The 21,442-nt window shown below is 54.4% G+C and overlaps 1 protein-coding gene and 1 pseudogene across 4 annotated transcripts; one reads left to right on the top strand and one right to left on the bottom strand.

Annotated features, from left to right (window-relative positions):
- Positions 1-2,608: 2,608 nt before the first annotated feature.
- Positions 2,609-3,093, bottom strand: LOC129528569 (small ribosomal subunit protein uS9-like; annotated as a pseudogene).
- Positions 3,094-10,648: 7,555 nt separating this feature from the next.
- On the top strand, positions 10,649-21,431 carry KLC3 (kinesin light chain 3). 4 transcript variants are annotated; one of them, XM_055369734.2, is made up of 13 exons: positions 10,649-10,766; positions 15,419-15,684; positions 16,427-16,657; positions 17,305-17,374; positions 17,823-18,042; positions 18,524-18,611; positions 18,698-18,799; positions 19,308-19,481; positions 20,249-20,339; positions 20,417-20,454; positions 20,544-20,650; positions 20,861-20,924; positions 21,188-21,431. In XM_055369734.2, the coding sequence occupies exons 2-13, from the start codon at positions 15,427-15,429 to the stop codon at positions 21,257-21,259; spliced, it is 1,515 nt and encodes a 504-aa protein (XP_055225709.1). In that variant the 5' UTR covers positions 10,649-10,766; positions 15,419-15,426; the 3' UTR covers positions 21,260-21,431. The 4 variants fall into 4 exon arrangements, with proteins under 4 accessions (XP_055225709.1, XP_055225710.1, XP_055225707.1 ...); XM_055369735.2 differs by having other exon boundaries at positions 10,659-10,766; positions 17,308-17,374; XM_055369732.2 differs by having other exon boundaries at positions 10,659-10,766; positions 20,861-21,431.
- The last annotated feature ends 11 nt before the right edge of the window (positions 21,432-21,442 follow it).

Consider the following 21,442-nt stretch of genomic DNA (forward strand, 5'->3'; position numbering starts at 1 on the left):
CAGACTGGTCTCAAACTCCTGACTTCTTGATCCTCCTGCCTCGGCCTCCCAAAGTACTGGGATTACAGGTGTGAGCCACTGTGCCCAGCCAAATTTACTCTTTTTATTGAGGTATAATTTATTTTCTTTCCTTCCTTCCTTCCTTCCTTCCTCCCTCCCTCCCTCCCTCCTTTTTTTTTTTTGAGACGGAGTCTCACCCTGTCACCCAGGCTAGAGTGCAATGGCGCGATCTCAGCTCACTGCAACCTCTGCCTCCCAGGTTCAAGCGATTCTCCTGCTTCAGCCTTCAGAGTAGCTGGGACTACAGGTGCGTGCCACCACACCTGGCTCATTTTTTGTATCTTTAGTAGAAACGGGGTTTCACCATGTTGGCCAGGCTGGTCTCAAACTCCTGACCTCGTGATCCACCCACCCAGGCCTCCCAAAGTGCTGGGATTACAGGTGTGAGCCACCGTGCCCGGCCTATTGAGGCATAATTTCTATTCGGTGAAGTGCCCTAATCTTAAAATCAATGAGCTTTTATATTCGTGTACATGTGAATAAGCATCACCAGGATCTAAATAGAGACTACTACCAGCTCCCAAAGAAACTCTCTCATGTCTCCTCCCAGTGAATGTCTCTCTCTCCTCCAAGAAAATGTTCTCGCTGAGCGGAGTGGGAGGCCTAGGTGGGTGGATCACTTGAGGTCAGGAGTTCGAGACCAGCTTGACCAACACGGTGAAACCCTGTCTCTACTAAAAATACAAAAAATTAGCCAGGCGTGGTGATGCATGCCAGTAATCCCAGCTACTTGGGAGGCTGAGGCAGGAGAATCTCTTGAACCTAGGAGATAGAGGTTGCAGTGAGCCGATATAGTGCCACTGTACTCCAGTCTGGGCAACAACAGTGAAATTCCATCTCAAAGAAAGAAAAGAAGAAGGCCGGGCCACCCTCTGCCTCCTGGGTTCAAGCGATTCTCCTGCCTCAGCCGCCTGAGTAGCTGGGATTACAGACACGTGCCACCACGCCTGGCTAATTTTTGTATTTTTAGTAGAGACGGGGGTTTCACCATGTTGGTCAGGCTGGTCTTGAACTGCTGACCTTGTGATCTGCCCACCTCAGCCTGAAAAGTGCTGGGATTATAGGCAGGAGTGACCGCGCCCGGCCCATTTGTCTAATTTCTTTTGCTCAACTTTTTTTCTCTTTGGATTCCTTTTTTTCTTTTTGTACAGATGGGGTGGGTCTTGCTATGTTGCCCAGGCTGGTCTTGAACTCCCAGCCTCAAGTGAGCCTGCAGCCTCCAATTCCAGGGCTCCAGGCTTAGCCTCCCAAAGCGCTGGTGTGGCAGGAGAATAGGGAATTAGGGTAACTGGGGGTTCATCAGGTACAGCCAGTTTGCATAAGCAACAGAATAGCAGGTGCAGTCAGTTCATAGAGGCAGGAGAGCCACAGGTGCATACAGGCTATATTCTCCCTCCCATGATAATAAGCCACTCCAGCCTCTGATTGACTGCGAGCCAGGTCTCCACTTGGGCTCTGATTGGTCATGAGCCAATCCTTCATAGAGTGTAACCAATTGGAGGCCTCTGAAGGGCACCTAGGGGTGTTGCCGGGTCCTTTTTAGCTTAATAAAAACCCTAACTGGCAGACCTGGCGCGATGGCTTGCCTGTAATCCCAGCACTTTGGGAGGCCAAGGCGGCCAAATCATTCAAGATCAGGAGTTTCAGACCAGCCTGGCCAACATGGTGAAATCCCGTCTCTACTAAAAGTACAATAATTAGCCGGGTGTGGTGGCGCATCCGTGGTGGCTCGTGCTAGGAGTCCCAGCTACTCAGGAGGCTGAGGTAGGAGAATCGCTTGAACGCGGGAGGTAGAGGTTGCAGTGAGCTGAGATCATGTCATTGCACTCCAGCCTGGTCAACAGAGCGAGACTACGTCTCAAAAAAAAAAGACAACCCTAATTGGGGAGGTGCTCCAGCCCGCTCCCACTCTGTGAATTGTCTTGGATAAATCTCTGCTTTGTCTTCTGTGGCTTCGTTCTTTTTTTCCTTTTTCTTTTTATTGAAACAGACTACCCCAAAATGCAATAACTTTTTGTTTGTTTGTTTGTTTCTGAGACGGAGTCTCGCTCTGTCGCCCAGGCTGGAGTGCAGTGGCGCAATCTCGGCTCACTGCAAGCTCCGCCTCGCGGGTTCACGCCATTCTCCTGCCTCAACCTCCCGAGTAGCTGGGACTACAGGCGCCCGCCACCACGCCCGGCTAATTTTTTGTATTTTTAGTAGAGACGAGGTTTCACTGCATTAACCAGGATGGTCTCCATCCCCTGACCTCGTGATCCGCCCGCCTCGGCTTCCCAAAGTGCTGGGATTACAGGCGTGAGCCACCGCGCCCGGCCTAATAACTTTTTTTGTTTTCTTTTTTTGACTCACTCTGAGGCCCAGGCTGGAGTGCAGTGGTGCGGTCTTGGCGCACTGCAATTTCCACCTCCCAGGTTCAAGCGTTTCTCCTGCCTCAGCCTCCGGAGTAGCTGGGTTACAGGTGTGTACCACCACACCCAGCTAATTTTTTTTCTTGAAATTTTAAAATCTCTCAAAAACTTTATTACACAGGTGAATTTTGATCGTCATGATGGGCTTATTGGTAGGATTTCTGGTAACAAGCACGGGCACCAGGGCCTCCAAACTTTTTGGACTCAGAGCGACGGGGATCAGCTACCAGCAGGGTCTGGTCATACTGGGTGAGGATGTCTTTGATCTCCTTCTTGGAAGACTCATCCACATATTTCTGGTAATAGGCCACCAGGGCTCTGGAGATGGACTGACAGCATAAATCTAGGCCTCGTGACCACTACCCTTCACATGGACATGGATGTCCACACCAGCAAATCGCTCCTTGCCGAGACCGAGAAAGAGAACTGGCTCCAGCAGCTTGTATTGTAGTGTGCGCAGCTTGATCATCTCCAGGAGCCGCCCATTCACCTTGATGAGGCCATCGCCGCATTTGCAGTCCACCACAGCTGTGGCTGTTTTCTTGCCACCGAAGACCTGCACAGATTGCAGCTGGCCCTCGGACCGCATGGCTGTGAGCGTGAACTAGAGACCCTCACCACGTGGCGCTGCAATCAGAAAAAAAAAAGCTAGTTGTTGTTTTGTTTTTTTGTTTTTTTTTGAGAGGGAGTTTCGCCCTTGTTGCCCAGGCAGGAGTGCAATGGCGTGATCTCGGCTCACTGCAACCTCCGCCTCCCCGGTTCAAGTGATTCTCCAGCCTCAGCCTCCTGAGTAGCTGGGATTACAGGCATCTGCCACCACACCCAGCTAATTTTTGTATTTTTAGTAAAGACGGGGTTTCACCATATTGGCCAGGCTGGTCTCAAACTCCTGACCTCAGGTGATCCACCCACCTCGGTCTCCCAAAGTGCCAGGATTACAGGCATGAGCCACTGCGCCTGGCCATTTTATTTTTATTTTTATTTGTTTACATTTTATTTTTGGTTCATGGTTTTTTACATTTTATTTTGGTACATTTTTATTTTGGAGACAGGTTCTCACCTCTTGCCCCACTCTTTTTCACCCAAGCTGGAATACAGTGGTGCCATCATAGCTCACCTTGACCTGCAACCTTGACCTCTGGGGCTCCCACCTCAGTCTCCCGAGCAGCTGGAACTACAGGTGTGCACCACCACACTTGGCTCATTTTAACTTTTTTTTTTTTTTGTGGAGATGGGGATCTTGCTATATTGCCCAGGCTGGTCTCAAACTCCTGGTCTCAAGCAATCCTCCTGCCTTGGCCTCTCAAAGTGCTGGGATTACAGGTGTGAGCCACCATGCCTGGTCAATAGCTCTAAAATGGATGTGGGGTTGGCTGAGAGTTGGCCAATCCAGGCCGGGCTCAGATGGGAAGTTCTGCTTCATATGGGAACCTTGTGGAGTGCAGGCTGAAGGGAGAGGAAGCTCTCAGGGGAAGCCCGTCTCATGGCGATGCTGAGATGCAAAAAGAAATGTTCAAGGTCTCTTGAGACCTAAGCTCAGAACTGACATGACTGTCACTTGTGCCCCTCTGCTATTGGCCAAAGCAAGTCACATGGCCACACCCAAAGTTCAAGGCCCATCATTTTGTCGTCCTCCACAGGTAAGGATTATATCAGGTGTGCTTTTCTTAAATGGGTCCACACACTCGTACATCCACACACGATCATATTTATGGAATATCTCTGGAAGTATATTGGAAACAGTCATCAGGTTTGCTTGCGCGAAGGGTGTCCGGGGATCAGGGAGAGAGAACGCTTACTTTCACTCTGTAGTCTTTTATTCTCTATGTCTATGAACGTTTTTTCTGACTGCATTCTTTTTTTTTTTTGAGATGGAGTCTCACTCTTTCGACCAGGCTGGAGGGCAGTGGTGTGATCTTGGCTCACTGGAACCTCTGCCTCCCGGGTTCAAGCTATTCTCCTGCCTCAGCCTCCCGAGTAGCTGGGACTACTAGCACGTGCCACCATGCCCGGCTAATTTTTTGTGTGCCTTTTTTTGTTTTTGAGACGGAGTCTTGCTCTGTCCCCCAGGCTGGAGTGCAGTGGCGCGATCTCGGCTCACTGCAATCTCCGCCTTCCGGGTTCATGCCATTTTCCTGCCTCAGCCTCCCGAGTAGCTGGGGCTACAGGCGCCTGCCACTGCACCCAGCTAATTTTTTGTATTTTTAGTAGAGACGAGGTTTCACCGTGGTCTCAATCTCCTGACCTCTCGATCCGCCCTCCTCGGCCTCCCAAAGTGCTGGGATCACAGGCATGAGCCACCGTGCCTGGCCTTTGTGTGCATTTTTAGTAGAGACGGGGTTTCACCATGTTGGCCGGGCTGGTCTCAAACTCCTGACCTCAAGTGATCCACCTGCCTTGGCCTCCCAAAGTGCTGGGATGACAGGCGTGAGCCACCACTCCTGGCCATTATTTTTTAAATTAAAAACTAATGGCCAGAAGGTGAAAATAGAAAAGCTCCCACCCTATGTACCCATTTTCCTGATGTGGCAAACTAAGGCCTTAAGGGATAGGGTGGAGTATTTGTTGGATATGCAAGCAATTTCTCCTCTCTGAGCCTCAGTTTCCTTTTTTATTTATTTTTTGAGACAGGCTGTCACTCTGTCACCCAGGCTGGAGTGCAGTGGTATGATAATAGCTCACTGCAGGCTCAGACTCCTGGGCTTAAGCAATCCCCCTGCTTCAGCCTCCTGAGTTGCTGAGACCACGTGTGACACATCACACATGGCTAATTTTTTTTAAAATATTTTTTTGGCAGGTGGGTGACGCCTGTAATTCCAGCACTTTGGGAGGCCAAGGCAGGCAGATCATTTAAGGTCAGGAGTTGGAGACCAGCCTAACCAACATGGTGAAACCCTGTCTATACTAAAAATACACAAAAATTAGCCAGGGGTGGTGGCGCATGTCTGTAGTCCCAGCTACTCAGGAGGCTGCGGCAGGAGAATTGCTTAAACCCGGGAGGCGGAGGTTGCAGTGAGCTGATATCGTGCCACTGCATTCCAGCCTGGGCGACAGAGCAAGACTCCATCTCAAAAAAATAAACAGGCTGGGCCCGGTGGCTCATGCCCATAATCCCAGCAGTTTGGGGGGCTGAGGTGGGCAGATCACTTGAGGTCAGGAGTTTGAGACCAGCCTGGCCAACATGGTGAAACCCCATGTCTACTAAAAATACAAAAAAAATTAGCCAGGTGTGGTTCCTGTAATCCTAGCTACTCAGGTGGCTGAGGTGGGAGAATTGCTTTAGCCCAGAACATGGAGGTTACAGTGAGCCAAGATCACGCCACTGCACTCCAGCCTGGGCGACAGAGTAAGACTCTATCTCAAAATAAATAAATAAATATATATATATATTTTTTTGTAGAGACAGGTTCACCCTATGTTCCCCAAGTTGGTCTCAAACTCCTAGGCTCCAGCAATCCTCCTGCCTCGGCCTCCTGAAGCCCTGGGATTACAGGTATGAGTCACCATATCCGGCCAGTTTCCTCATTTTTAGGTGGGGCTGGTAATAGTGCCTACCTTGGGGGATCAGCTACAAAGATTCTGGGGCTCTGCTGCTCCTTGGCTGTGTGACCTAAGACAAGTTACTCAGCCTCTGTGTGCCTCTTCTTTTTCACCTGTGGAATGGAGCGAATCATCGCAGCTGGTGTGAAGATTAACAATTTGTATATAGGAGTTGGCACAGGGCCAGTCTGGGGTAAGAACTCAAACATCAGCCATTGTTGGCGTTGTGCAAAAGTACTTGGAACAGGGCTGGCCTAAAGGAAGGTTTTCCTGGCCAGGTGTGGTGGCTCACGCCTGTAATCCCAGCACTTTGGGAGGCCGAGGCAGGCAGATCACGAGGTCAGGAGATCAAGACCATTCTGGCTAACACGGTGAAACCCCGTCTCTACTAAAAATACAAAAATTAGCTGGGCATGGCGGCACGCGCCTATAGTCCCGGCTACTCTGGAGGCTGAGGCAGGAGAATTGTATGAACCTGGGAGGCGGAAGTCGCAGTGAGCCGAGATTGTGCCACTGCACTCCAGCGGGGGAGAAAGAGCATGACTCCGTCTCAAAAAAACAAAAACAACAGCAGCAACAAAAGCAAGAAAGGTTTTCCTTAGTTAACACTTTCTTCTTCTTTCAATCTTTATCTCATTTAAGTCTCACCTCAATGCTGTGTGATGAGTGTGATCATCCCCATTTTACAGATGAGGAGACAGAGGCTCAGCCAGAGATCATTGTTCCCCCGGTTTACATGGAACAGAAATGGCAGGGCCAGGATTTAAACCTAGATCTGCCTGGCTCCCTGCCCGGCTCCATCCCCTGCCCTCCCCCAACACACATAGTATTTACCGGGTGCTACCCTGTTCTAAGCCTTTTCTGGGGGATTATACACTAATCCTCACCACAGCCTTAAAGTAGGGTACCCTGTGAGTCTCGTTTGACAGACTAGGAATCTGAGGTCCAGAGAGGTTACTTCTTGGCTCAGAGGGTCACACAGCTAGCAAATGACCCAGCTGAGATTTGTCCCTGCTGCCTGGCTCCAGTCCCTGCACTGCCTGTGGTAAGCGTGTGGCAGATCCAGATCCAATGTCCAGCGTCCTGAGGCTAAAAAAATGGGGGGCAGGGGGAAGGCTCTGCTGCCCCTCGATCCTGTGCTGTTGAAATAGCTGGAGCTAGCACTTTGGAAGGCCGAGGTGGGTAGATCACCTGAGGTCAGGAGTTAGAGACCAGCCTGGCCAACATGGCGAAACCCTGTCTATACTAAAAATATAAAAATTAGCTGGGCGTGATGGTGCACACCTGTAATCCCAGCTACTCGGGAGGCTGAGGCAGGAGAATCACTTGAACCTGGGAGATGGAGGTTTCAGTGAGCCGAGATCACGCCATTGCACTCCAGCCTGGGCAACAGAGACAGTCTTTTTTTTTTTTTTTTTGGCGGGGGGGACAGAGTTTTGCTCTTGTTGCCCAGGCTGGAGTGCAATGACGCGATCTTGGCTCACTGCAACCTCCGCCTCCCTGGTTCAAGTGATTCTCCTGTCTTAGCCTCCTGACAAGGTGGAATTACAGGCGCATGCCACCAAGCCCGGCTAATTTTTGTAATTTTAGTAGAGACAGGGTTTCATCATATTGGTCAGGCTGGTCTCGCCCTCCTGATCTCAGGTGATCCGCCCTCCTTGGCCTCCCAAAGTACTGGGATTATAGGCATGAGCCACCACTGCCAGTGAGACGCTGTCTTAATTAAAAAAAGAAAGAAAGAAATAGCTGGAGCTTGGCGCAGTGGCTCATGCCTGTAATCCCAGGACTTTGGGAGGCCAAGGCAGGAGGATCGCTTGAGGTCAGGAGTTCAAGACCAGCCTGGGCAACATAGGGAGACCCCCATCTTTACAAAAAACAACAAAAAGTAGCTGGGTATGGTGGTGCATTTGTAGTCCCAGCTACCTGGGACTTGGGAGGCTGAGGAGGGAGCATTGCTTAAACCCGGGAAATCAAGGCTGCAGTGAGCTATGGCTGCCACTGCACTCCAGCCTGGGTGACAGAGTGACACCTGTCTTTTAAAAAAGCTGGAGTAGGCCGGGCATGGTGGCTGATGCCTATAATCCCAGCACTCTGGGAGGCCAAAGCGGGTTGATCACCTGAGGTCAAGAGTTCAAGACCAGCCTGGCCAACATGGGAAATCCCATTTCTACAAAAATATAAAAATTAGCCAGGCATGATGGCGGGTGCCTGTAATCCCAGCTGCTTGTGAGGCTGGGGCGGGAGAATCGCTTGAACCTGGGAAGCGGAGGTTACACAGTGAGCCAAGATCGTGCCACTGCACTCCAGCCTGGGCAACAGAGCAAAACTGTCTTACAAAAAAAAAATGCTAGAGTAGTTAGGATATGAGTTTGAATTTTTATTTCCATGATTCAATCAGCACCTATTCTCCCAAATGCCTTCTCTACGTTGGGCCTGTGCTAGGTGGCACTGGGGACACAGTGGAGACTGACATGGCCCCTGGCCCCCTCCTCCCTTCTTGGGGCTCATAGTCTAATATGGGACTGACCTGTCTCCCCACACTGATGACCCAGAGTTGGCAGGGCTGGATGTGGGAGCCCAAGAGGCTGGAAACCTGGGAAATAAGAAAGGGCTTCCTGGAGGAGGAAGCATGAGCACTGGGGCTCAGACAACAGGGAAGTAGAGGGCACGTTGACTGCAATTCGGAGGGAGTGCGGAGCTGTGCCAAGTCTGGGGTTTGGTCCACGGACCAGCAGCGCCCTCTGCTGGAAGCATTTCATAGTGCAGTGACCGGGGTACAGCGCGCATTGAGCCATGTATGTAGTATGCATTTATTTATTTTTGAGATGGAGTTTCGCTCTTGTTGCCCAGGCAGGAGTGTAATGGTGTGATCTCGGCTCACTGCAACCTCTGCCTCTGGGGTTCAAGCGATTCGCCTGCCTCAGCCTCCCAAGTAGCTGGGATTACAGGCGTGCGCTACCACACCCGGTTAATTTTGTATTTTTAGTAGAGATAGGGTTTCACCATGTTGGCCAGGCTGGTCTCGAACTCCTGACCTCAAGTGATCCAGCCCCCTCGGCCTCCCAAAGTGCTGGGATTACAGGTGTGAGCCACTGCGCCGTCTTCAAGTTATATTAGAATCGTGTCCTCCCAGCTTTGGCCAGCTTACTATTCTAGGACTTGATTCCTTCATTCAGTCACAATTTATTGAGCACCAACTTTGCATCAGGCTCTTGCTGAAGATAACAGTGCTGACAATATACAGTCCTGCCCTCAGAGCTGACATAGTAGAGGAGAAAAAGGAACCCATAATATACAGTCAGTAGCGAGTATTTACTAAGTACTTTCTATGTGCGAGGCCCTGATAAAAGTACTGTCCTGGCCAGGCGCGGTGGCTCACGCCTGTAATCCCAGCACTTTGGGAGGCCGAGGTGGGCAGAACACCTAAGGTCAGGAGTTCGAGATCAGCCTGGCTAACATGGCGAAACCCCGTCTCTACTAAAAATGGAAAAATTAGCTGGGCATGGTGGCGGGCGCCTGTAATCCCAGCTACTTGGGAGGCTGAGACAGGAGAATGACTTGAACCCAGGAGTTGCAGTGAGCCAAGATAAGATAGCGCCATTGTACTCCAGCCTGGGTAACAGAGCGAGACTGTGTCTCAAAAAAAAAAAAAAAAAAAAAATGTACTGTCCCTGTATTAGTTAACATTCAATTCTCAAAGCCTTAGACTATTTCTATTTTATTGACTAGGGAAACTGAGGCACAGAGAGGTTAAGTTACTTGCCCAAGGCCTGCACAGCAAGTAAGTGCCGGAATCAAATTTGAACCCTGAGCCCAATTCTTAGATATCACATTCCCTTGCCAATAACATAATATATATTATATAACATAACATAATGATGTGATATATGTTATATAAAATAACTTTAGGGGCCGGGGGCGGTGGCTCACTCCTGTAATCCCAGAACTTTGGGAGGCCGAGGCGGGAGGATCACTTGAGGTCAGGAGTTTGAGGCCAGCCTGGCCGACCTGGCGAAACCCCGTCTCTACTAGAAATATAAAAAGTAGCCGGGCGTGGTGGCAGACACCTGTAGTTGCAGCTACTCGGGAGACTGAGATGGGAGAATCGCTTGAACTTGGGAGGTGGAGGTTGCAGTGAGCCGAGATCACGCTACTGCACTCCAGCCTGGGTGACAGAGCGAGACTCCCTCTCAATAAATAAATAAATAAAATAATTTTAGGCCCTGGAAAGTTTTGTGAACAAAATCAAGAGGAGTATGTAATGTTTTGGTGGAAGGGTGCCATTTAGAAGGGGGCAATCAGGGAAGGCCTGCCGGAGGTGGTGGCCTTTGAGAAGAGACCTAAAGACGATGAGATCTGTGGGAAGAGAGATCGAAGCAGGCCACACAACCAAGGAAAAGGCTCTGGGGCAGGCACTGCAAGAAAGCCACCGGTCTGGGATCTAAAGTTTCCAAGGTTTTAGCTTGGCCAAGGCCCCTGCGCTACAATCACCCTGATTCGAGGTGTCCTGGAGGTTACCAGCTCCGCGTGCGAAGTTCTGCCATTCCCGCGGGGCTGGAGCCCCGAGGCTGAACTTCCCACGGACGGTGGGCGTGGCCGGCTCACCTGCGGGGGCGTGGCTACCGGCCGCCCCGCCCCTCGGAGGAGCCTCCCGAGGTCCCAGACGCCCGGCGCAGCGGGAGCGGCGGGGCGTGCCTGGCCTGCGGGACGCGACCGATCGCAGTGGGGCGAATCGGGGCCGGAGCCGCCCGCGGTCAGGTGGGTGCCGGGAGTGGGGCGCGGGACTCTCGGAGAGCCGCGATGATGGGGGGCGGGGGCAAAGGGTGAGGATGGGGCCTGGGGCAACCCTGGGCCCGCTCGCCCTGAGACGGGGAAGGGCCTTGGGGCTCCCGGATGCCCCCTGCCCCGTCCTGGGGCTCTCCGGGATCTGGAGGCCTGGCTGGGGTCGCATGCCCCCCACCCCAGCGCAGGTAAACAGCGAGGACGGGGCGGGGCCTGGGAGGGGGAGCCTGGTGCGCGGGGCTGGGCAGGCCAGGGTAAGTTGGTGCGGCTTGCGGGGCTGGGCCACGATGGGAGTCTCCTGCCTGCCTGTGTGTGTGTGTGAGGCTTTGCGTGTGTGTAAGAGAGTGTGTCAGGCTGTGGGTATGAGGGTGAAAGCGACTGTCCTCCGTGTAACCCTATGATGGGACTGTGTGTATGATGTGACACTTTTAGCAATGTGAAAACGTGGGCGACCTCTGACTGGAATGGTGTGTGTGTAGAATTGGATTGCTGGTAGCACTTTATGACCAAGAGCTAGTGCGACTGTAGTCAACTTTCTGCTTGGCCTGATGTGCATGTGTGTGGCTGTGTGTGTGGCTGTCTTCATGGCAGGGAGTGGAACTGGTTGTAGGATTAGGTGTGATTGTTGACCAAGAGGTTGTGCGGCTGTGGTTGTCTTTCTGCCTGTTGGTGTGTGTGTGTGTGTGCGCGTGTGGTGGACAGTGTGGCACTGGATCAGTGATAGGTGACTATGATTGACTTGATTGTGTGTCACTGTGATGGTGCATGGGGCTGGGCGGAACTGTGTCCAGAAGTGGAGCTGTTTCATGGGACGGTGCGCGTGGAACCTCGGGGTTGGATGAGTGAGGTGTGGAGGTGTGTGAAGCCGTGTGCGTGTGTGTGTGTGTGTGTGTGTGTAGAGAGGAACTAGAGGGTGTGTGATCTGCATTGATACCGTGGCTGGCAGTGGTGTGCAATGGAGAGTTTGTGGGAGATGGGAGTGGAGACATGGACATTTAAGTGGGATGCTCCTCCAAGCGGGTGACAGGATGGAAAAGGGGGTCCGCGTCAGGGATCAGTGTGTGGGACTGTGCCTATGATTATCAGCTGTGCGGTTGTGCACCCGGGGTTCTGTGTGAGTGTGGGAGCTGCTGTGTGTCTGGGACACAGCCCGAGTGCTGGATGGCTATGGTTGAGCCGTGTTTGTTGCTGTGGTTGTCAATCTGGCTGTGGAGTGGTGTGTGTAAGGCTGTGTCTGAGGTCATAGAGGGAGGTTTTACATCGGCAAAATTGTGTGAAGAATGGTTGTGGTTGTCAGGATGACTCTTGAACCTGTGTGGTTGTGAGTTCAACCATTTATGATGTTTGTGTGTGAGGTGTGAGACTAGGTATGGTGTGATATACACAAGCACACAGATTGGCCGGGTGCAGTGGCTCATACCTGTAATCTCAACACTTTGGGAGGCTGAGGCGGCGGGGATTGCTTGAACCCAGGAATCCTAGACTAGCCTGGGCAATATGGTGATACCCCGTCTCTACAAAAAACAAAAATTAGCTGGGCATAGTTTAGTTTTTTAAAAATTAAAAAAAGGTTGGCTGGGCACGGTAGCTCACGCCTGTAATCCCAGCACTTTGGGAGGCCAAGGGGGGAGCGGGTGGATCATTTGAGGTCAGGAGTTTGAGACCAGCCCGGCCAACATGGTGAAACCCCATCTCTACTAAAAATACAAAAATTAGCCAGGTGTGGTGGCGGGCACCTGTAATTCCAGCTACTTGGGAGGGTGAGGGAGGAGAATCGCTTGAACCTGGGGAGGTGGAGATTGCAGTGAGCCAAGATCATGCCATTGCACTCCAGTCTGGGCAACAGAGCGAGACTCAGTCTCAAAAAAATAAAATTAAATTTTTAAAAGGTTGATATATACATCACATATATACACATACATATATCTAGAGAGAGGGAGAGATCAATGATGATCAAGTCTGTGGTGCACAAAACGTACAGGACCCTTACTGTATGTGATCGTGCGTGTACAACACGTGCAAAAACCGCTGGGCTGCTTATGGTGGATGCAGTGGCTTGAGTGAAGTGTGCGAGAACATGGCATCCCTCCACGCGTATTCACAGCTCTCTGTTCCGACAGTGGAGCTGAATCTGAGTACTTGTGTGTGCATGGCATGTAGGTGTGGGAGTCCCTGCTGGCCAGGCCTGGAGTGGGAGGGAGAGGAAGTAGGGAAACTGGCGAGGGATCCACAGTGAATCTTGGGAGTGTGTGCATCTGGAGGTGCGTTGGGCACATCGTGGGGAGTTGGCTGCTTGGGAGCCGTGTGAGTTCGGGGGACAGCGAGTGTCACGCTTAAGTGCAAGGAGATGGTCTGAATGTGAGTGATTTGGGGAGTGGGAGAGACAGAGTTAGTTTCTGCGTGGGTTGGCTTTTCTTTCTTTTTTTTAAATAATATTATCACGTTTTGACACGGAGTTTTGCTCTTGTCACCCAGGCTGGAGTGCGGTGGTGTGATCTTGGCTCACTGCAACCTCCGCCTCTCAGGTTCAAGCAATTCTCATGCCTCAGCCTCATGAGTAGCTGGGGACTACAGGCGCATACCACCATGCCTGGCTAATCTTGTATTTTTAGTAGAGCCGGGATTTCACCATGTTGGCCAGGCTAGTCTCAAACTCCTGACCTCAACTGATCCACCCACCTCGGCCTCCCAAAGTGCTGGGATTACAGGCGTGAGCCACCACGCCCAGGCTTGGTTTTTATTTCTAAGAGAATATACCTGTGTTGGGAGTGTATACAGATTGTTTTTGAAAGAATAGTATATGTGTGTGCCTGAGTCAGTGTGTTGTCTTAGGTTGTATTTCTAAAAGGAAAATATAAATGTTTTTACTGAGTTGTATATTTAATAGGAGAAAGTGAGTGCGTGTTCTAAGAGGAGAATTATATTATGCTGTCCTTCTTTCTTTTTTGACTGGGTCTTACTCTTTCACCCAGGCTGAGTGCAGTGGCACTATCATGGCTCACTGCAGCTTCAACCTCCTGGGTTCAAGCAATCCTTCTACCTCAGCCTCCAGGTACACCATCACCACACCCGGCTAATTTTTTTATTTTTATTTTTGTAGGGATGGGGTCTCACTATGTTTCCCAGGCTGGTCTTGAACTCCTGGGCTCAAGTGATCCTCCTGCCTCAGCCAAAATCCCAAAGTGCTGGGAGTACAGGTGTGAGCCACCGCACCCGGCCTACATTGTGTTTCTAATGAGGGAGTGTGTGTGTATGTGTGTGTGTAGCTGTATTTCTGGGAGAGTGTGTGTGTGTACCGTGGTTTTTTTTTTTTTTTTTAATGAAGTCTCACTCTGTTGCCTAGGCTGGATTGCAGTGGTGCGACCTTGGCTCACTGCAACCTCCGCCTCCCGGGTTCAAGCAATTCTCCTGCCTCAGCCTCCCAAGTAGCTAGGACTACAGGCATGCGCCACCACGCTCTGCTAATTTTTTTTTTTTTTTTTTTTTTTTAGTAGAGACAGGGTTTCACCCTGTTGGCCAGGCTGGTCTTGAACTCTTGGCCTCAAGTGATTTGCCCACCTCGGCCTCCCAAAGTGCTGGCATTACAGGCGTGAGCCACTACACCTGGCCCCATGTTGTACTGGAGAGAAGGGAGAGTGCGTGTGTGTGTCAAATTGTATTTCGGAGAGGAAAATGTGTATGTTGCATTGTGTCTTTAAGAAGGGAGGGTGCGGGTGTGTGAGGTGTTTCTGAGGAGTGTGTTTGTGTGTCTATGAGGACCCCAGAGGCACCACCAGCTAAGTTTCTGTGACCTTGTCACCTACATACAACCACATGAAGTCCCATAGAGGGGGGCCCCCACCCACTGTGAGCTGGGCTTCAGACTCTCAGCTGTCACATGGCCAGTGTGACATCCCTGGACCACACCTATCACACGTGTGTCCCGACAGGCCCTGGGCTGGCTAAGCTTGTCCGATGGAGGAGGGCGGAGCCCCTGTTCCCCCAGGGTCCATCTGCTGCCTGGGAGCCAACACATGGCCCCATCCTCATTCCCCCCAACCTAGAGGCCTCCTGGGCTTCCGGGGGCCCTGGCCCTTCGGCCCTCTCCTCCCACCCCACCCACCCACCCCCAGTGGTCTGACTGGTTCCCAACAAAAACACCCTAAGAATGAGCTCACGCAGAGGCTGCCGCCTCCACACGCCCCGCCTCACTCTGCCGGCAGAGGAGGGTGCCTCTGGTCCCAGGTCACACGGCCAACCGGGAGCTCTGGGCCAGGGGATCCAAGGGCCTTGGGGTGGGGAAGGCTGGCCAGGTGAGCTGAGGGCAGATGGGGGACCCCAGGCTAGCTGTTTGCTTTCTCTTGGTTAATTACACATAGGATTTGGGAACTGTCCTCAGGGCAGAACCCTGGGTTGGGAGGACAGACGAAGGTAGACAAGACTGTTCCAGATGAGAGCTGGCTGGGATGGGTGTGGAGACTGGGATGGAGAGGGTGTGGAGGCAGAGGGCTGGCCAGGATGCGTGGAGCAGGGAAGAGCCAGGATGGGGAGAAGTTAGGGGTCCTGATGGCCATTATGGGAATAGAGGCTGGGGGCCAACTGACTGGCCCGGGCAGTGATTCCCCAAACCCCTCACTATTGCTCCCCAGGAGCAGCAATGTCTGTGCAGGTAGCGGCTCCTGGAAGTGCAGGGCTGGGCCCAGAGCGCCTGAGCCCTGAGGAGCTGGTGCGGCAGACGCGGCAAGTGGTCCAGGGGCTGGAGGCGCTGCGGGCAGAGCACCATGGCCTGGCTGGGCACCTGGCGGAGGCCCTGGCGGGACAGGGCCCGGCAGCCAGCTTGGAGATGCTGGAGGAAAAGCAGCAGGTGGTGAGCCACTCGCTGGAGGCCATCGAGCTGGGGCTGGGCGAGGCCCAGGTATGAGGGGGCCAGGTGGGGAGCTGGGGGAAGGTCAGCTGAGGGCGGAGGGAGGGCTAGGTATGAGGGGGACAGGTATGTAGGGGACTGGGAGAGGGGTTCACTATTGCAGAGGGGCACACTTTGGGAGGCCGAGGTGGGCGGATCACTTGAGGTCAGGAGTTCAAGACCAGCCTGGCCAACATGGGAAAACCCCATCTCTACTAAAAATACAAAAAGTAGCTGGGCATGAGGGCTCCTGTAATCCCGGCTACTTAGGAGGCTGAGGCATGAGAATCGCTTGAACCTGGGAGGCGGAGGTTGCAGTGAGTGGAGATCGTGCCATTCCACTCCAGTCTGGGCGACAGAGAGAGACTGTCCCAAAAAACAGAAAAAAGTATGGCAGAGAGGCACATCCGGAGCAGGGGGAGGCCTAGGGGAACCAGGCCTGGGAAGGGGAGGCTCCAGGTCAGAGATGGAGTCCCTTGGCAGCTTTAGGGGGTCCTTGTGTGTGACAGGGACCCCTGAACCAGATGGCATTCTTCAGTAAACTGTGGGTCCTAGGGCAAGTTTGGGGGTGAAATCAGAGGGGCCCCTGGGAGCCTCTGAGGGCACTGGGGCCATGTTGGCAGAGTCTCTGCAGAATCTGGGGGTGTCGTGCGTAGTAGTGGGGTGCTATGGCCTGATTCGAGGCCTGGGCTGGGTCAGGGGCTGTCTGGCAGGGTAGGAACCAACCTCGACTTGGGACCCCCACCCCGGGCAGGTGCTGCTGGCCCTGTCGGCACATGTGGGTGCACTGGAGGCAGAGAAGCAGCGGCTGCGCTCGCAGGCCCGGCGGCTGGCCCAGGAGAACGTGTGGCTGCGGGAGGAACTGGAGGAGACGCAGCAGCGGCTTCGGGCCAGCGAGGAGTCCGTGGCCCAGCTGGAGGAGGAGAAGCGCCACCTGGAGTTCCTGGGGCAGCTGCGACAGTACGACCCACCGGCGGAGAGCCAGGTGCCACGGGCAGGGCGAGGCGGGGGGTGCTGGGCCCTTCATAGAGCCCCACAGTCCCCCAGACCCTCCTTAGAATCCCGCAGTCCCCAAGACCCTCCTTAGAATGCCACAGTCCCCCAACCCTCCACAGAGCCCCCAGACCCACCAGAACTTCCACAGACGCCCCCACTAGCTACTCCACGAAGCCCCCGAGCCTCGCCAGACCCCCAGGGGGCCTCTGACGCTCGTGACCACCACCTCCCTCAAACCTTTAGATAGGCTGGGTGCGGTGGCTCACGCCTGTAATCCCAACACTTTGGGAGGCCAAGGCAAGCAGATCACCTGAGGTCCGGATTTCGAGACCAGCATGACCAACATGGAGAAACCCCGTCTCTACTAAAAATACAAAATTAGCCGGGTGTGGCGGCACATGCCTGTAATCCCAGCTACTCCGGAAGCTGAGGCAGGAGAATGGCTTGAACCCAGGAGGTGGAGGTTGCTGTGAGCCAAGATCGCACCATTGCACTCCAGCCTGTGCAACGAGCGAAACTCCGTCTCAAAAAAAAAACAAAAAACAAAAAACAAAAAAAAACCTGAGATAGATCCAGGGCCCCAGTCTCTGAAACAAGCCCCCACCACCCCGGCCCCCCACTTTCCTGTCTCTGCAGCAGTCTGAGTCCCCGCCTCGCCGAGACAGCCTGGCCTCCCTGTTCCCCAGCGAGGAGGAGGAGAAGAAAGGTGGGTGTTGGGAGTACATGCCACAGAGGATGGCAGGCCAGGGTGGGGAGGGGGCTCTGAGCTGCAGGACCCCAAAGTCTCTGAGCAGGGGATGGGGAGGTGAGGGCAGGGTGAGGAGGACCCTGAATGTGACAGTGCAGGTGAGGCTGGGAGCCACAAAGACAGGGTAGCCGCCATGAGCCTGGCAGGCCCCGTATTCACATCCCACAGGGCAGGTAGGCTGCCGTGTTCCTGTCCCGAGGCCAGGATGCATCCCACCAGCTGGTTAGATGCTAGTGACTCCTATCTCAGAAGTTAGTGTGGGGGCCCATAGTCCCGGGGGCCCATAGTCCCAGGGGCCAGTTAGGCAGTCCAGCAGTTCTGAGGCACGTGTCCCCTCGTGCGAGGCTGGAGGGGCAGGAGGCTTAGGAGGCTTGCAGTGACCCAGAGCCCACCCCGCCCCACCTAGGTCCTGAGGCTGCAGGAGCAGCAGCGGCTCAGCAGGGTGGCTATGAGATCCCTGCCCGCCTTCGGACCCTGCATAACCTCGTGATCCAGTACGCGGGGCAGGGCCGCTATGAGGTGGCGGTGCCTCTGTGCCGCCAGGCCTTGGAGGACCTGGAGCGCAGCTCGGGCCACTGCCACCCTGACGTGGCCACCATGCTCAACATCCTGGCGCTGGTGTACCGGTGAGCACTGCGGCCAGCCATGGCTGGGGGCAGGAACGGCAGGGACCCATTGGGTGCAAGTGGAAGGATCCTGGTGCCCCCTCTGCCACCATGGAGCACCTAGGGAGGTCAGGGGAGGGGACAGCAAGAATGGGAAAGGAAGGGAAGGCTCCTGCTGTGAGAACGGCAAAGAGGGAGTGGGACAGGGATCTGGGGGGGCCACTGAGCCAGGCAGAGAGGAGTCAGAGAGCACGGACCCCAGGGACCCCAACAGAGCAGGCAGGAGACCTGGGGTGGCTAGAAGCTTGGCAGAGGTCTGGGGGTACAGGGCCCAGTGTTAGAGAATTGGGAAGTATGGAGGGGCCCATAAAAGGCCCCCAAAGGGTGCCACCCATGCTTGGTTCAGCCAGGTTCCCTGGGCCTGTCACGATTGGCCCAGCCCCTGTGGCTGCAGCTGCCCCAACCCTTGGCTAACCCCCTCCATTCCTGGGGCCCCCCACAGGGACCAGAACAAGTACAAAGAAGCCACAGACCTTCTCCATGATGCCCTGCAGATCCGGGAGCAGACGCTGGGCCCTGAGCACCCCGCGGTGAGTGGGGCCCCAGGGAGATGAAGTGGGGTCAAAGCGGGGCCATACCTGCCCATCCCTGACCTGTGCCTCCCCCAACCCCGCAGGTGGCCGCTACGCTCAACAACTTGGCCGTCCTCTATGGGAAGCGTGGGCGTTACCGGGAGGCAGAGCCCCTGTGCCAGCGCGCTTTGGAGATCCGAGAGAAGGTCCCATCCCCCTCACCCAACCCCGAGGAACCCCTTGTCCCATGTAGCCCTCCCCATGGATCCTGAGCACTTACATCGTGACCCTGACCCTCGGGCCCCTTGCGTTTGGTATTGGGAGACCCCAGTTGGAGCCTAGATCACCCAACCCATCACCCTTGACCTTCTGAGATCTCAGTTTGGTCTTGACCCTGACTGACCTCTCGCCTTACCTCACACATCACCCTCCAACTGGGTCCCCCCATAGCCTTTCCAACCCCTCATGGCCACCAGCACAAGCCCAACCCTGACCTACCCATCTCACCCTGTGCCCCATGTTTCTGGACCACCATGACCTCTGACCTTGGTAATCCCGTTAGATGGTATAACTTGTGTCCCCAGCCCCCAACCTCTACAGGTCACTCTCTGCTTTGACCCTGTAATCCCCAACTCATGACCACCATACAGCAGTGATGTCACGTGTCCCACCAATCCTGTATGATCCCTCTGACTTGTGACCCCTGGCCCCCAGGTCCTGGGTGCTGACCACCCAGATGTGGCCAAGCAGCTCAACAACCTGGCCCTGCTGTGCCAGAACCAGGGCAAGTTTGAGGACGTGGAGCGGCACTATGCCCGGGCCCTGAGCATCTATGAGGCACTGGGCGGGCCCCATGACCCCAACGTGGCCAAGACCAAGAACAACCTGGTGAGGCCCCTGGGGCTCAGAGTGGGCCAAGAGTGGAGGGTCCTGCCCTGGGGAGGCACCCATTGGTAGGATACAGGGTGAGCAACGTGAGGGTGGGGGGGGTCCCCCCAGGCCGGGCCCTTGGAGCAAGTGTCAGATACAGGAGCTGGCTCAGCACGGAACACGGAATCAGGAAACGCGTAAGTCCACGGCAGCCAGAGGACAGCCAGTGAAGGGGAAGCTGGCAGGCACAGATGGCAGCAGCAGACATTTATTGAGCTCACTGTGGCCGGCTCCCCTCTTAGCCCGGTCCCCACATTGCTAGTTCTTATAGCGTCCCTAGGAGGTGGGAGCTGTCGCTCCACTTTGCGTGTGGGAAGACTGAGGCACAGAGGCCATGCCACCAGCCCAAAGTACAGCAGACAGGCTCAGAAACAGGAGGCTGCCTGTCCTCCATTCCCAGGGCAGGAAGTAAGGCCGAGCTCCAAACCCACTCTGCCCCAGGGCAAGGGTTTAGGCAGGGGAAGGATACGGCCAGGTCAGCACATTAGAAAGTGGGGCCAGACGTGGTGGCTCACGCTTGTAACCCCAACACTTTGGGAGGCCAAGGCAGGAGGATCACTTGAGGCTAGGAGTTCAAGACCAGCCTGGGCAACATACCAAGACCCTGTCTCTACAAAAAAAAAAAAAAAAAAAAAAAAGCGGGACTGGATGCAGTGTTGGGAACTGGGGTCTGAAAAGTTCCCAGACTAGAGCCAAGATCACCCCAGACACTCCCTTCTCCGCAGGCCTCAGCTTACCTGAAACAGAACAAGTATCAACAAGCGGAAGAGCTGTACAAAGAAATCCTCCACAAAGAGGATCTACCCGCCCCTCTCGGTGAGCCCCTAGCCCCTGTCTTCCCTCCTGGTGGCTTCTCTATGTCCCCATCTCAGTGTCCCCCATCTTTCCCCCAGGTGCCCCCAACACAGGCACAGCTGGTGACGCAGAACAGGTGAGGATGGGCTGTGCTTCGGCTCCTGGGGTGGGCGTGGGGACTGCATGGGCCTGGGGGACTGAGCAGCATCCCTGGCCCCTCCCCAGGCCCTTCGCCGCAGCAGCTCACTCTCTAAGATCCGTGAGTCTATCAGGCGAGGAAGTGAGAAGCTGGTCTCCCGGCTCCGAGGCGAGGCGGCGGCAGGAGCAGCCGGGTGAGTGTTAGTGTTGATCAGGTCGGCAAAGAGCCCTGACATCAGCAGAATCCACAGCCCACCCCACCTCCCCCGTCCTGCTCAAGAACCTTCCATGGCTCCCATCTCCCCTGTGATACACACAGATCAAACCCTGTGCTGGAAAGGTCCCTCGGGGAGGGGGGGCCACTCCTGGATTCACTCATTTCCTCCCTGCTGCCCTCTTTGCAGAATGAAGAGAGCCATGTCACTCAACACACTGAACATGGATGCTCCAAGGGCTCCTGGGACTCAGGTGAGGGGGACATCTGGGTCAAAAATAGAGGGGGCCGTGTGGGTAGGTGCAGAGATGAGGCAAAGGCAGGGCGGTCGGGCCATTGTTGGAGTCAGCAGGTGGTGGGTTGGTGTCAGAAGAGACCCAGGACAGGAGCAAAGATGGGTTTTACTTGGGGTAGAGGCGAGGGGGGTGGATAGTTGGCTGCTAGGCTGGACCTGGAGCTGGAGGGTGGACGTAACACTTGCCCCTCCCCTCCAACCATCCCCTGTGCCTGTCTCCAGTTTCCCAGCTGGCACCTGGACAAGGCCCCTCGGACCCTCAGCGCCAGCACCCAGGACCTGAGCCCCCACTAACGTGAACTGCGCTGGCCGCAGCTTCTTGGGAACAGTGCAGGAGGCATGGGCTGGTGGGGTGAGAGGGGGGTCTATCATCTCCTGGCCCCCCCTTGCCTCTGGGTACCTGGTGGATAGCTGCCTTCTCCTGCGATTAAAGGCTGTGGACGTGACAGTGAGAAATGTCACCTGACTTCATAAGAC

Source organism: Gorilla gorilla, chromosome 20, assembly GCF_029281585.2.
Source record: "Gorilla gorilla gorilla isolate KB3781 chromosome 20, NHGRI_mGorGor1-v2.1_pri, whole genome shotgun sequence".
Classification (NCBI taxonomy): Eukaryota; Metazoa; Chordata; class Mammalia; order Primates; family Hominidae; genus Gorilla; species Gorilla gorilla.

Excerpts from the sequence above, each read along its gene's own strand:
- KLC3 (XM_055369732.2), top strand. The coding sequence starts at position 15,427 with ATGTCTGTGCAGGTAGCGGCTCCTGGAAGTGCAGGGCTGGGCCCAGAG. Across the intron at positions 17,375-17,822 it reads CGAGGAGGAGGAGAAGAAAG|GTCCTGAGGCTGCAGGAGCA; the intron begins GTGGGTGTTGGG and ends CGCCCCACCTAG. Across the intron at positions 18,800-19,307 it reads CTTTGGAGATCCGAGAGAAG|GTCCTGGGTGCTGACCACCC; the intron begins GTCCCATCCCCC and ends CCTGGCCCCCAG.